The sequence below is a fragment of the Hippichthys cyanospilos genome, chromosome 12, assembly GCF_059441005.1.
Source record: "Hippichthys cyanospilos isolate Australia breed blue-spotted pipefish chromosome 12, RoL_Hcya_1.0, whole genome shotgun sequence".
Taxonomy (NCBI): domain Eukaryota; kingdom Metazoa; phylum Chordata; class Actinopteri; order Syngnathiformes; family Syngnathidae; genus Hippichthys; species Hippichthys cyanospilos.
Genome location: NC_142380.1, coordinates 4,357,259 through 4,373,245, shown reverse-complemented (window position 1 = coordinate 4,373,245; position 15,987 = coordinate 4,357,259). Strand labels below are relative to the sequence as shown.

General features: G+C 41.1%; 1 protein-coding gene across 7 annotated transcripts in view; it reads left to right on the top strand.

Annotated features, from left to right (window-relative positions):
- Positions 1–15,987, top strand: part of adgrl2b.1 (adhesion G protein-coupled receptor L2b, tandem duplicate 1) — a 126,340-nt gene that overhangs the window by 20,190 nt on the left and 90,163 nt on the right. For all 7 annotated transcript variants that reach the window (XM_088428974.1, XM_088428972.1, XM_088428973.1 and 4 more), the window contains exon 2: positions 8,474–8,669. In XM_088428974.1, coding sequence (XP_088285100.1) covers positions 8,594–8,669 — 76 coding nt within the window. In that variant the 5' untranslated portion in view covers positions 8,474–8,593. The remainder of the gene's footprint in view (positions 1–8,473; positions 8,670–15,987) is intronic.

Here is a 15,987-nt window from a genome sequence, read left to right as displayed (position 1 = left end):
TGGCTGACCTTCTCACAACGTTTGGCAGCATGTTTTAGTGTCATGTAGCACATTCTCCTGTGCACTTGTGGACAAACAAGCTAAAAAGAATAAAATAAATCTCACCTTTCTCCTTCCTTTCTGCCATAAATGTAACAAAATAAAACAATGTTTGCGCCTTGATGTCATGGTGTCTTCTGGGCATGTTTTTGGTCCATTTGGCGACACACAATTCACCTACAAGTTGCATTGATTCGGACGACCTCACAAAAAAAATTGGATTTCACCAAAAAATTGGGAATTGAGCTTCAAGCCCTGCAGTGTGAACTAAGCCGAAGACATTCCAAATGTCTCTGTAAAACCTCCACTGCGAATTTTAACATTCAAAGGTTTGTCGTGGCTAATTAGAAGAAACCTTACGCCTCTTTTGAATTCGTCTTCAAAGTAGCGGACGCCAACCCGCTGCTTCATGGCGGGCCGTCTTTTTGTTGGGTTAACTTTAAGGTGCTTCTTTAGTCGTCCTTTGTGTCTCTCATTGTCCATCTGGCCTGCTAGCTCTTTGTCTTGTCTGCAGCCTCCGTCGTTTGGCTCGGGTCCCCAAACTCACCAACTGTTGTTGTGCGTGTTTTCAATAAACGAATGCCGTTCCGCAGGGCTCAGGGTCTCGGCTTTCGTCGAACGGCAAAACGGGGAACGTTTGACCTCACTTTCCCTCCGAGGTGTTCTTTCTTTGTCCGAGAAGAGAAAACAAAGCACAAGATCTGCAAGTGTTTTCAATTTGACTTAATGTCGGAACACAGTCCTGAATAATCAAGGATAAACATTTCTGAGAACGTCCTAAAAACACCTGTTGGAATGTAACGTATTGCGTTTTGAGCGATGCTTCATGAGACAGCTTCAGATGTATCGCGTTCAAAGGAAATTCACTTTGAATTAGGGATGAGAAATATGTTCAAAAAACTAAATCATTCTATGTGATTTTAATCCATTTCAGTCAGAAATTAACCCACATTTTACGACATGACTTTATATCTAGATAGGTGCTGCTGTTTGGGTTCGCAACAGAATTCTTCTGGCTTCAAAAGTTAACTTAGACTTTTGTAAGACCCTGGAGGATCTTTTTTGGATCTTTTTTTTTTGTTCATCCAATGAAAATGTATTCGTCATCGCTAAAGTCAGCTGCGTTCAGCTTTTTTGGTTTGTTTTATTGTTCCAATGTGCGCAACCCTACACCGCCATTTACATCATTTCCTGTTGGTGCTTTACATGTACTGTATATCTTAGCAGCTGTCATGAGGACACGCAAACTGAGTTAGATTTCTGGAAAGTTGTCTACGTTGCCGGTGGAGAGGAGAAAATACAAACCGCATCCCCAATGACATCCTGACTGTGACATCATAAATGGAGTGTATTGGGAGGAAAAAAAGGGTGGGGTTTTTTTCAGTCCCAATATTTGGTGACAAATTTCATATTTAGGGGAAAACCTGAAGTCATTATGCTTTCTTTTTTGTTTTGTCATTTTTCAGGGAACTTTTTTGGGCAGCTTTTTGGTTACAGTTATTTTAAGAGTTGTTATTGTAGTGAATTTTTTGGTTTTTTGGAGATATGTTTTGCAGAAATTTTGGCAAAATAAAAAAAAATTGTCAATTGTTAGCAATTTTCATTTAAAAAAAAATTGTAATTGCAACTTCATTGGCAATTTCATTGACGATTTTCGCAGATTTTTTTAGAGACTTTTTGTTCAGTATTTTATTCGTCTATTGGTAACCTTTTGTTCACAATTTTTGCGACCTAGTGTCAGGTTGTTTATCATTTTCGGTGGTTTGTTTAAAGGGTCCTCACGATTTTTTCTTATGTTTTTGGTTTCTTTTAGGGGCGTCACAATCTAGTTACTATTTTTTAAATAATTATTTATTACAATTATATGAGTTTTTGTTGATACGATTTGAATGATTTCACAGTTTTCACAATTTTTGGAGTCACCATTTTTGATGATATATTTTTGATTACCATTTTATGAGTTTATGTTCAGAATTTTGGAGACATCTTGGGAGACGAAAGTTCTCCATTTTTGGTGCTATAAATGGACTTGCTCACAAACTGGTTAAAAAAATTTTGCCAGCAATTTTTGGTGTATTTTGGGTATGAGCCAGTTTTGTTTGTATTTTTTCTTAACAATGTGACCGCATCGATTGGTAATAATGTTTCGTTCCGGGTTTTGGTGACATCTTTTTTCAGCGGCACTTCACGCCGACTTTTTTCGGTACGGCGAAGAGCCGTGAAAGATTCTGCACATCTGCACATAATGTAAGCGTCAGCTGCATTCAGTTTATTTTTCGTTTTATTGTTCCTACGCTAGCAACCCTACACCGCCATTTACAACTGCGGGCTCCTCCCTGGTAACATATATCTTATCAACCGCGATGAGGAAATGCAAACTGACGCTTGACGTTTCTGGCAAGTTCTCCAGCGGAGACGAGGAAATGACACCGCATCCCCCGCGGGGGCTTGGAAGCCGCGGTCCTGACAGTCGCGACATGACAAAGGACTGTCACGGGAGCATCGGGAAAAGTATCCGGGGGGGGGGGGGGGGGGGGGGGGGGGGGGGTTCGTCAACCGTTTTCTGATGTTCCGGCTTATATGTGCCACATGTAGGGCATGGGGGAGGGGCAGAATGCTAAATTAGTAGTTATTCAAAGAGCGGGGGATGAATCGGTCTGGTGGAAGCCCGTCTCTTTTCCAACCGGTGTGAGCACCGCACTTGGACTTGCACATTAGTTTTGGGATCGGTCCCACTTGATTATGCACGTATGCGCTCTTTATCTCCCCCCTTCTCGGCGCTGACAATCGAAAATAAATTAACATTCCCCGGGCTTTATTTCGGTCTCTTCTAAGCCTTTGGAGAAAACTCGGAGGCGAAGCCAGGGGGGTCAGGCCGCACTCACGGGCTGTCAATCCTCCTCGGCGACCCTTCCGCCCCTTTTCTTTTCGCGGCCTCCCGCCATTCTTCTGCATTCCCTCTCCCACCGCCGACCCTCCTTCCCTCTCTCTTTCACCGGACGCCCCTCCAACTCGAGTAGAGGCCAAGCTTTTTCTCTCACGTTAAGACACGAGGGGCCGTCTCCTCTGTCCAGGCGGTTGTTTTAATTATCTTTTAATCGCCGGCCGTTCCTCTTTTTAAACGCTCAGCTTATTCTTCCTATCAGGTGGATGTGAAAAATTCACCGCCGGCCGCAACTTTACCCATTTATCTCAAGCGATGATAGATCCCCCCTCCTCGGATTACAACTGGAGACAAAAGGAAAACAGATGTCGGGAATGTTTGCGTATCATTACTCATTTTGTTGGTGGGATGATACTATATTATTATTTTTTTTCGCGCTGTCATTTTCAGACAAATATGCCGTTAATTGAAATCTCAAGGGGCTCTATACTGTACAGTATGTATTTCTTTATTGAGGGAGCGGATAAAACGGAAGAACTATTTATTTCATCAGTTATGTTATTGAGTTCATTATATTGTAGCAGAAGGCGGTGACAGAAACTCGTAAATCTTTGTTGTATATGTTTAACTTCCGCTGTCTGGATAGCAATTAGCAACAATATGGAACTTTGGAGTCATATTGATGATACGCTGGTTTATAATAAGGAGATTAGCATTTTCTATTCATCATAGTCACGACAACCTCATATACAAATGTAAAGATCTAATGCAGAGGCGGAGAGCCAGGTCGCCTTTCATGCGGTTCGCTTGGATTTCGCTGTGCAACTGATTGACGAATTTGCCATGTCTTGACGTGAAGTTTAGACGAAACGGAGTATTCACTTGCGGTTCGGTTTTGCGGCTTCACTCGATGGTGGGTTTTCATTCATCACCATAACTTTTTCTACTGAAGGTTTACCTCGCTGTTTTTCTTGCGATTTTTTTTTTTCTTTAAAAAAGTGTGCAAGTGTACCTCTATTTTTCTTGATATGTTTCCTCTGTCTGAGGTGCACATAACATAAAGAATTTAAATTTGCTGCTTGTACACTCAGTAGCTTTGCTTCCATTTTTTCTTACCTCTTACTTTGTCTTGTACTGTGTTAGCACTAGCATTATGGCTAACAGTTAATAGTCTTCCAGAGTATTTATATAAACCTCGCAATACACTTTGTTGTGTTATTTAAATACATAGAGGTTAAAAAGTAACACGATAATGTTGTAAGCATTGATTGGCCGAGGTTCATTTGTGTCCACCCACTGCAGTGTTTTGAACAAGCGTCGTTGCTAACATTACAAGACTGCAGTGTTTGCGCAAACGTCTTTAAGCTACGACACGGAATTGAACATCTGTTTGCATTTAACACGTTCTTTCATAAGCCTGGCATTTTTAGCCTTAACCTACTAAGTGCAAAGCTCGTCAACACGCTTTGCCAATTCACATTTCCGGCACTAATTAAGAGTTTGTAGCTGCGGGGCTAGCATGGCAGCTACTTGTTCGATCACTCCTTCCTTTGCTTTAAATAGCCGCAACCTCTAATGGAGCTCAGGTATAACTCATTCCCCCGCGCAAACTTGGAAGTGTTAGCAATGCTTCATTTACCTTTTGCTCTAAATTTTCCGCTTGAGTAGCTCCGAGCCCCACCTTTCCTCGCCCCCAAGTGAAACGATGTCACATCTGTCAGTACTTATGCATAGCATCTTGATGTTAATCACCTAATCCCTTTTCCCCAAGTCCTACTGTTATCCCAGCAAACAAAAACAGTATTTTTAGGAAGATGCACTCTGGCCGGCTTAAGGGAGAAGGAAGACGTGTTACTCAGCGGGGCGATGTTGCTTGCGGGGGGGGTGATAGGGAGAAAAAAGACTCCGGGGTGGTGAGGGCAAGCCTACGTTGGCTGCCTCTCAACCCCTGGGGTTTGGAGTGGCTCCTGGGCTCAGCAGGCCGGAAGGGATGGGGGAAGGCCCCTCGATGGCTTCCCATCTCCTCCTGTCAAATACCATTAGAGGAAACACGTGGCTCCCCGGGGGGGCTACATATGTAGAAAGGATTGCATCTTGGGAGAATTGGTGCCTTGCCCGCTGCTGAACTGGTGGCTTACCGGAAAAGGTTTCACTGTTGAGGAGCCAACACGAACGGCAAATTGAACCGGAACCGCCCGAGTCGAAATGAAGCCTTGGCGGGGAGTCTGCCTCCCTGCTACCGGGTCGTGATCAAAAACAAAATATCAATAAATGACAGCCCCCTGCGTCACGCCAGTATCGCGATCCAGCTGGCGGTTGGACGTCGATCGCGTACAGGATGACATCAGTGGTGACCTAAAATGCGGTAATTTGAGGTTTTAGCAGCCTTTCTTTTGAGGTGCCAAAAATATTCAGGCGCATTTGGCATTAAGGCGTGGAGAGACAGGGGTAATTATGATGGAAAATTGAGAAATGTGTGGTTATAGTTGATTGCAGTATGTTCTACCAAAGTTTTTTCATGCATTCCAATAAGGAAACTTTACTGTGTGTGTGTATAATATATATATATATATATATATATATATATATATATATATATATATATATATATATATATATATATATATATATATATATATATATATATATTGTCTTAAGGCATAACTTTGGTGATTAATTAGGTTTTACAGAGCAAAAAAAAAGATTCATTTTAATCTACTTCCTGTAGCAGGTGAATTCGGTTAACTTTGCAAGCAAACTTAGAGGAGGATCACTGACACAAAGACAGGCAAAGATGTACTCTACGTTCAAGTCGTTTTACTTTAAAAGACTGTCCATTTGATCTTTTAAATGAGGGGTGACCTGATTGAATATTGATGTTAAAGATCGGTACGATATTAGCCCAAATAAACAGTATCGGATTACACCGGTCTACATCCTAAATTTTCGGTTTTGACGCTCACAATTTGTCCATTCCGGTCTTCGCGTCATGGTCTTCTATCCAATAATTGAGTCTTATTTACCCATGCATGCTCTTGATTATTCGTTGTTTGAATGAATTGTATATCGATGATAAAGTCTCTTTTAACATTTCCTATGTTTGTATTTTTCCTGCTCTCATCGATATTAGTATCGGACAGTATTCGCGGCTGCAACATTCGAATTCTACCAGAAGTGAAAAAGTTGTATGGGGGCACATTTATAATCAACGGTTAAAATAGTCATTAGTTGCAGCATTGTATCAAAAATACCGGTGGTATCAGTGAAAATACTAGTACTAGCATCAGCCTGGGAAAAAATGGTATCAAACATTCCAACTGTGTACCATAACAAGCGCAATTGTAGCTGAAGTTGCAAAGCTATGAGCTTTTTTCAGATGAGTGTCTTGACATCCAATGTAATACCCAAGTGGGTAAGAATAATCATGAAGGTTGATGGGGGTAGAGCGCATTAACAAGTCTTGCGTCTTTGCGCACTGACAGCTACCATGTGGCCTGTTGTCTTGTACGGCAACCACATGGGAATAAACAAGACACAATATGCAAATGCGGTTATGTGTCCCTGCTAGCGGATGCGTACGTGCCTACATGTGTCAAGGCGGCGTGTGGCATTTGACTGCTACTTGCAGTTTGGCTCCAGTAAGCGGCTTATCCGTCTGCTGCTATTTTGTCGCAAGCTGCAACCTTTTGCGGCTCCCACAGACAAAGGCCCGTATTTTTTTTTTTGTCCCCCTTTGCACCACTCTCGATAAGGAAGAAGACAAAAAGTAAGCTCACAAAGCAGTCATGTCTGCGTTGCCGGAGCGACAGCAGTTATTTTTTTCACTCTCCCAGGAAAAAGTAGTCGGAGAATGAAGCGTTCATTAGTGACGCGTTGGCGAGTGTCAAATAAGTGCCAGAAACACCATTTACTTTGTGTTCATGCTGGCGGCCTTTCAGGTGTGAAATGCAAAAGTTTTCACATTCTGTTCAACTTTATTTCTCTGTGTTTTGTTCAGCTAAGCAGCAGGTGAGGGGTAGGTGTTGGGAGGACGAGGGAAAGGCACAGTTGGGATGCTGACCGCCGAGGGGCACAATTCACAAATCGCACCAAAATGAACAAGGGATCCAAAAAATTATTAACGTTCATTAACGTGGTGAAACCTTTTCGTAGTTTCCGTACCGTAAGGCGCAAATAAAAGGGCTTAATTTTCTCAAAAATCGACAAAAAATAACAGTGCGACCTGTGTGTGCAATGACTCCTAAAATAAAATGTTCTTGTGTGAGACATTACATACACTAGCAGCAGAAAAACAATCCGAAAACATTCACTAATATGTACACACGCTGGAAACAATAAACCAATCAGTGAACATTTGGTAATACGTACACAGTATGAACTCTGGAAGCGATAACCAATCAGAGAACATTACGTATAAAGTACATGGGCCTTTTATTATGGTGTGCCCTATGTATAGGTTAAGGGGGCTCCTCCCACCTGTGGTCCCTTCTGAAGGTTTCTGATTTTCCCCAAATTGGGGTTTTTGAGTTTTTTTCTCCCCTTCTGGGAGCTTTGACAAGGGATGCTATTGTGTACCTCACACCGAAAAGAAGTCTCTGTATGACTTTTTTTTTAACTAATAAATCACAACTTTTCAAAATTAATCACGATTAATACAACTATTGTCAACAAAGTTTTTTATGAACCTGTAAAATACAACTGTTGATCAAAACATTCTTGTCAATCTATGGAAAGGTAGTCATTTTTCATTTGAATTCATTTATTTTAACCTCCGATCATCTCCTTACTTCTCTCTTAAACATCACTAGCAGTCTTGGGATCCATGGCTAACCAATTAAAGTTTGAGTTAAGCACTAAAATGCACAATAAATACAATCCTGTATCCTAAGCACTCACACGAGATCAAGTTTTTAGCATATCGGCATCTTAGTGACGCCGACCAATCACAGATCAGCATCTTAGTGATGGCGTGACACCAACCAATAGCAGACCAGCATCTTACTGACGTATGAGTGTGGTGTGACTCACACAGTCATATGCACACACAGTCAAAAGTTTGAATTTTAGAATCAATTGTTGTTGATGCTGTAAGGCGGGAAAAATGCTGTAACAAGGGGTCCCACTGCACTAATTAATTTTTTTTGTCCAAATTTTTGAGTGAAAATGGGTCTTAAATAAATGGCAGTGAATTTAAATCCAGGCACTCAACGACAACACGCATTAGTCCGTTGGTAGATAACATTTCTCGGATGAGCCCACATACCTAAAAACGGATAAATCCCCACTTTGAAGATCTTTAAAAGCATCGCAGCTGAGTTTGCGTCAGACAGCCGAGCGGACGTAACACCATTAAGCGGAATCATATGCGCAAATGTTAAATCCAGATTAGTGTTCCGCGATTAACGTGGACAAGGCCGGCACATTACAGCAAAGCCCGATGCAACACGACACTGCGCGAGGCCTCGTAAAAAGCACGGCTGGGATGATAATTATGACATCATTGCCCAATTTGCCGCGTTTTAACGCCGTCTTTTCCGTGTATTTGTGCAGATGCGAAGATGACCGGTGATGCTTTCCAGAGAACCGCCCGTCGTTGACTCCGCTCCAGCTTCCTGATCTCACCTCCGTAAAAACCCACTTTTATTGGACGGCTGACCTAACAGGGAGACAATGGCGTCTTCGCCGCGGAGGTGTCCGGCTTTTTCCTGCCTTCTGCTTTTTTTCTGCTGCTGTCACTATTCGCAAGGTGAGTTACCATGGAGGCGTGTGCTTCTAATAAGATTCCAGCCAACCTTTTCAAGCAGCACTTTATTATTCAGCTTAAAGAATGTGTTGAATTTGTAACGGTTGTACAAAAAAAAAGGGGGGGGGGGACTGAAGAGCTGTTCAGCAGCAAGGTTGCGTTCGAGTTCTACTTCAATGCTTTTAGCCTTGGAGATGAGAAAAAAAAACTGTTTGAAACGTGCGGCGTGAAACTCATTAAAGGAGACATATGCAAGAATTACAGCACAATGTACAATTTAATTTTTTTTTTCTTTTTGAAACTCAACCTGTTTTGCATTGTCGTTTCCTGTTTCCTGTAATTAACCACTGCCCCACAGAGGGGCTTTTGTCGCCATGACTACTAAGGGCAAAGTTAGTAGTATGTGACCGCGCAAACCAACAGCCATAAAAGCCTCCTTTTGTGTTTCTTTTTTCCCCATTGTATTTTGGCACGTGGAGGCAGCACTTCCCCACTAAGTCGACATGTTCATTTAAAGGGGCTTGCTTCTCTGTTTACGACTTTCGGACAAAAACGAAATCACAATGCTCGTCAATCATTCTGGATGATTACAATTTCAATGGAAGAAATCAACCCGATAAACATTGATCTAACGGTTTGATTTATTAAAAAAAAGAATACTGATTACAATCAGATTTGATATAAACTTAACATTCATAGCTTGTGCATAATGTGCTTAAAAGAATGAACATTTTTATGTTTAGTAGTAATAGGTAAATCTTTTTTTCCATAATTAATGCGATAATACCTCTGTTCAAGGCTCGATAATGACCAATCACGACTCAACTGTTGGTCATGTGATGTTGAGAAGCTGAAGTGTGATTGATTGGTTGTTACCTGAGCCTTCAGCACATGTGATGTCATTTCCAGTTATCAGCATGTATTTTCAAAAGTATTGTCTGTGAAAAATAGTTATCAATTTAACTCATTAAAACCCAAAGTTGTAATTTTACCATTCTGTTATTTATAGATATTTTTTTGCCTCGTTAGCAAGCGATTTTAGACACAAAACACATTTTGACAAATTTCAAAATCATCACATTTAAAAGTATGCTGCCATTTACAGAAAGGAAATACCTCGCACAAAACGAAAATGCTAACAAACTAAACACATACAAGACAACACTTTATAACCTGCTGAAGTTAAAAATTAGCATTAGCTAACAATCGACTCAATTTGGACATATCAGCAAAGAAAAATCACAGACACTCACAAAGAGAAGGAACAATGCATGCGCACCGACAGCAACTGCTCCCAACGGAAGCAACACTGTCACAAAATGCACTATCAACAGCGGCCAGAGGTGGCGCCAAAAAACAAAGACTAATAAGGCGCAAATCTGTAATTGTTAAAAGATCAACTAAATCAATTCCAAAACCCCCAAATTATTTCACGGACCCCTTGCATTCAGCCCTACTAAAGCAACACTAACGCTTAAATTAAATGATCTCAATGTTATAGCACAAGCAGAGGGGAAAAAGTCAGAAAAGCACGTTCACTGACACGTAAAAAATAACGGGCAAATAAAAGATTATACATGGTTGTTTCCTTTTCACACTCGATGGCGGCCACACACCCAACGATTTGGATACAAGCATTTAAAAGACAATTTTCTACGAAATGCCCCTTTTGAGGATTTGTCGTAACCCACACTTTTACCGACGCATGCTTCCGATGTCAAAGTCTTTCCCCCTTTCCGTCAACCACACAACACTTTTTCATTGTTCTCTTGCGAAGCTGAGCCCCCCTGAGGAAATACTTATTTTACTGCTGCCCAATCAAATTCCACGCAGCATGTATACCTGTCAGCATCAAAAGGCAGGCCCTGGATTCGGCGCCAGAGCTTTGAAAGGAACGCCTCTGTGTTTTTAATTGTCCTCGGCGACATCCAAAGCCTCCTTTCTGCCTGCTCGCTTCACACTTTTGACGGCGGCGTTTTGGTTGTAATTACAAGGATTGTCACAAAACGCTCCCGTCCGCCACATGCCCATCAAATCTACCGATGCTTGATGACGATCATTACCCCCCCCCCCCCCCCCCCCCCCCTTATTTTTTTTTGTTCCCATTGTACCGGCAACAAAGTAAGCCAAAATCACATGCTTGTGCGCTGAGCATTGATTGCGGGTTATATCTCGCTTTTTCCATTCGAATTCTGTTATTGTCCTTCTTTTGTTCTTCCGTTAGATGGCGGTGATAAAACAGCTGCTGGTATAGGCGACCCAAGCAGGCTTTCATTGATTTGCGGATTTATTGTCGGCGATACGTCTTAGGTAGAAATACCGCGACGGCCGGTGCCTTCAAGGTCGAATCGAGTCAAAGCTGGAGAAACGCTTAAAAAGACGGAATTGCGCTTCGGTGTGCAAAAAAAAAGAAAATGCCCGGTTTTGGGTTACGTCCCGTACAAAGAATGCATTTTAACAATCTGTGGATGGGGAATGAGCATTCCTTTTGAAAAGGTATCTGAATGATCTGCTTTCTATTGGCCACCAGCTGGTCGTACCCTGAAAATTCCCATGCTGAGCCGCTCCGACCTGAAGCCCTTCCAGTGTTTGTTAATGACCTCCTGCCCCTTGAAAGCAAAGACGATAATCAGCTTTTCACCCAAAACAAAGCGCACACACATTACTGGTATTACTCTATGGCAGTGCTTCTTTTTTTCATTGATGGCCCCCCGTGAAATATTTTTTTCAGAACCAGTTCAAATTTTTTTATTTTTATTTTTTTTGTATCACTTATTGTTTTTCTATTACTATTACTTAAAACAGAGTCCTGTGCTATCCCCGTCTGTTTATTAAATGGAACTACATTTGTCGTGGTATCGCTAGGGAAATTTTTTACTAGCCACTCCTAACAATAGATCCTGTAAGATCCTCTGTTTTATTTCTGGCTCCACCCATCCATCCATCCATCCATCCATCCATCCATCCATCCATCCATCCATCCAGCCAGCCAGCCATTCATTCATTCATTCGTTATCACACCTTCTGAAAAATGGCATCATGAATAGCAATGCACATCTGTATTAAACAAAAATAAAAGCATAGGATGGTGTTGAAATACATTTGCAGTAATGAGCTTCATGTTCCAATTAATTTGCTTTTGATTTGAAAAGAAAAAAATATCATTCCTGTCACAGCATTAAAAAGAGGTAAATTAGATTAGAGACAAACTGTTGTTTGTTTGTTTGTTTGTTTGTTTTTTTCCGGTGCCAATATCAATAAATAGAAGTTGAGAGAGTCGATATTTATTTTCAGCAAAAGGCAAAATATGGCTTTAAGCGTACTGTTACTGAACAACCTTTTAGGTCTACATTTATTTTTAGACAATGTTCTAGGTAAATGAGTTTTCTACCGTAACCAAAGTTGTTGAAAATTCCAAAATGACAGAAATGTTAAAATTTCGCTGACATTTATTTTGAAAACAAAACCGAAAGTTGTAGCGTTCCGAGGGTTAACCAAAAATTTTAATACATTATTCCCAGAAAATACCTGTTTTAAATTGATTTATTATTGACCATCAGATTTTTAAAAACGGCCGCTGATAATCAACCGGACCGATAATGAGTCGATAATGCGATTTGTTCAACCCGATTAAAATCTTACGTACCCCCTGAAATGCCTTATGGTAACCCTTTAGAAGTCTTAAAACAAGGCCTGTAATGCCGATATCATTACCTGGTATCAGTACTCAAGCATCCCTTGCGAAATGCAAATGCATCACAAACGCTTGCAGTCCCGACTCAAGCCGCTTTCATCTTGGCATAATGGCCGCGTTAAAAGTGCTCTTCCGCACAGCCGTTGCGGCTTGGCACATTCAGATAACTACTTTTGCTTTCAACACAAAGTGGTTGTTCAGCACTCCGGTCGTGGCTTCTTACTGTTCTCCTACACACTTTGAGTGTTTTCTCCGCTGTTACGCCCGAAGCCTGCAAATTCATGGGATGGCTTCAATAGCGCCGCCCTGTAAACTTTACAAACAAGGAAGTGGAAGAGTTAGCATAAATGGGGGTACGCCCATAAATATTTTGAAAATGTGGATACATTCCATATTAGGGAATGGCAGTTAACGAAAAGATTGTGATTTTTTGTTAAAGTAAACGATTATATAAGTATTCCCGTACATATAATCTTGGATCAATATCTGTATCGGACAATACTTGATGGATCTCAGAAGTGAAAAAGTTTTATCGGGACAGCGATCACACAAGTACAACATGTTTAGAGTCCATTTTTTTTAAACATCCAGTAAGGAAGTATACGTCATTTTTTTGGTGAATTTTAGTTTTAAGGTTAATTATATAGCTAACCGAGCAGTGAAACGTCTCGTTTACTGAAGCCGCACCTCTCACCGTGCGGCTGCCTCGCCCCCTTCAAGATGTCCTTCAATGCCGGCCGGCCACCAAGCATCCTTGATCATCTTTATCCTCGCGAGGGTAGCGGAGCGCTGGTGACTACCCCAGCCTAGTGAATGAAGGATCCAAAACAGGCGTTTTACTGACATTTCATGCAAAGAGGCTGCACTCACAAAGAGATATTGCTCCTATAAAGTTGATCCCGTGGGAAACCAAAATCCATAACAACAGTTCCACCTGCAGGTGAATTATTCACTACTGCCATTGTAGTCTAGCTGTGTGCTTCTTAAACACACATTTTCAGCATTTTCCAAGGCACCAGTGTCAAACCCAAAGCCCGTGGGCCAAATCCGGCCCACCACATCATTTTATGTGGCCCAAAAAATGGACTTCAATTTTCTTTCAAGGTGTCTTCAACGTTAAAATATTTTGGGACGCGACAAGCATTTTTTGTTACCTATTCTCCTTTTGAATATATAGTTTAGGTAAATGTTTGAAGATCATACAGTACCTTGACTTTATAATCGTAACGGCAAACCGAAAGAAACTATAACCACAATGCGGCCCGTTTTAGAAATGAGTTTGATACCCCTGTTCCAAGGTAAAACATTGCAACGAATAAATGAAACTCTGATGAGAGCACAGAGTAAGCAAAAAATACTGAAATGGAAATAATACTGTGGGTGTCAAGGGTGAGAAATAAACATTGTAGCAAAAAGTTGAAATCCTGTGATGCGTCCTTCAACATCCATGATTATTGGTTTTACCATTTTCAGAGCACATCAGGGAGGAAAGATAATCTTAACACACCCCTCACCATTGGATAACCGTTCAGGATTATGCAGTAATCAATTTACTGACGACTGATCAAAAAAGAGGAAAAATGCTTAGTATTCAGTCAGATTATTGGAAAATGCCAATCAAAAAGGTTTCAAATCCTGACACAAACTTAAGTAGAAAGTTTCCAGGTGGTCTCCACATTCCAATAGTTGCGCCGCAAAAACGCGTCAAATGCATGAAACCGTTTTCATGCCCGTGCTCGTAGGGTCTCAACAAACATTTGCCCTTTATTCCATTGCTATGACACAACAATCAAACCGTTTGCTATTCAAACACCCGAGCCGACCAAGAATGTGTACAAAGACCGCAGGAAGTAATCCCCCCTAAATCTACCCTTTCTTTCCTCGTAAGACTCCGATTTCAGCATTCATTGGCTCACAATGGGTGCGCGCCGGTGCACTTGTGGCTGCCGCCGCGCACTCCGCCTGACGTCTTTTATCCGCGGACCCAAACAAACCCCATACCTGCCTGGCCTACTTTAGAGCGGGCGGAGTTGACGTTTGCTAGGCAGACGCCTTATATAACGCCGCAAGGATGCGGCAGACATTGAATATAAATAACCAACGCACTAGACCGGAATTTAAACAGACGTCTCCATAAAGTCACGGTCCTCCAAAGTCGTAAGCGCGCAAGTACCTATACTTAACATTTAAAAGACTCTCGTGGCTGTAATAAATGTGATGGAGCAAAGATGACGTCTATGTATTTTAGTTTGAGAGGAGACTGTTGCTTGATTTCTGGCTCCAACCTCGGGCGAGACTACTTCAAAAGATTATATTTAACATTACGCAGGGAATGCATTCGCGAAATGGTGTGTTGCCACACCTGAAAAAAAAAATGCTGCTGTTTTGGTTAGCAATGACCGTTAAGTGAAGCCCTAGTCTGTGAAAAATAGCATCCGTGAACTCGGGTAATCATAATTACTTTTTTCTATGATGAAGGCTTCTACTGAAATCTAGTTATCTAAATTAAAAAATATTACAATAACATTCCTTCATTTACATTTAGCTACTGTTTTGGTTAGCAATGACAGTTAAGTGAAGCCCTAGTGTGTGAAAAATAGCATCCGTGAACTCAGGTAATCATTACTTTCTTCTATGATGGGAAAAAAAGAAAATCTTCTAGTAAAATCTAGTTATCTAAATTCAAAAATATTACGATAACATTCCTTCATTTGCATTTAGCTTGTTTTCTTGAGCGCCGCCTGTATTAAATATACATGAAAACTAAATCCAACAGGTTCTCGCTGTCTTTTTTTTTTCCTTCCCATTGTTTGTCTGCGCTTTGCAACCAAATTACAATTACAGGAGAATGATGTTATGTTGTAGAACCTGATACTAGTTGAATCCCCATTTCCTTCCTGCCACTCCGCTGGATGTCGGCTGCGATATTGAATGTCTGTGTAAGGAAATTTCACAACAGTGGGACAAGAGTGTTGAAGTTTTAAGGGGAAGTCAAGTCCAAAACTTTCTTTACAATAATGTTTTTTTATGCATAGACGAGAAAATTTCAACTTATACACTGTGCTTGATTATAGCAGACCATTTTCCCCTATCAATGAGATTTTAGTCAGTGTGGTCTTGATTTATGACACAAAGTGACTTCAAAACCACTATTGATTTTTTGCTAGCTAAAACGACACATTTGAGTAAGCCTTGTTCGTTCAAAAGTGATCAGTAGGAACGGAAACGATGTCAATTGAGTCTGTTACGTCTATTAAACCTCCATAAAAAAACATCATCCGACGGCAACCTGTATGGGACATTTGAGCGCCACTAGTTAGCTGCTAATGCTAATAGCATCTCATGCTGCTTGCCGCTGCTAGCCATAAATGTTGTAGCAGCCGCTTATTACCACCACCAAGTGCTGCATTATACAAATTTAACACAATTAAAGTTTTAAAAACATCCTCAATCAGAATAATTAGCAAATTGAGCTTGATTTCAAGACGGCATAGTGATGTTGACGCAGATGATGAGTCAGCATTTGGGTTGCGCCAAGATCTCCTTCAAAATAAAAGTCTTCCTTAAGTTATTTGGAAGGTTAAGTTTGAGGTTCACACCTCATTGGTGGCATGTTAGCAGGAATAC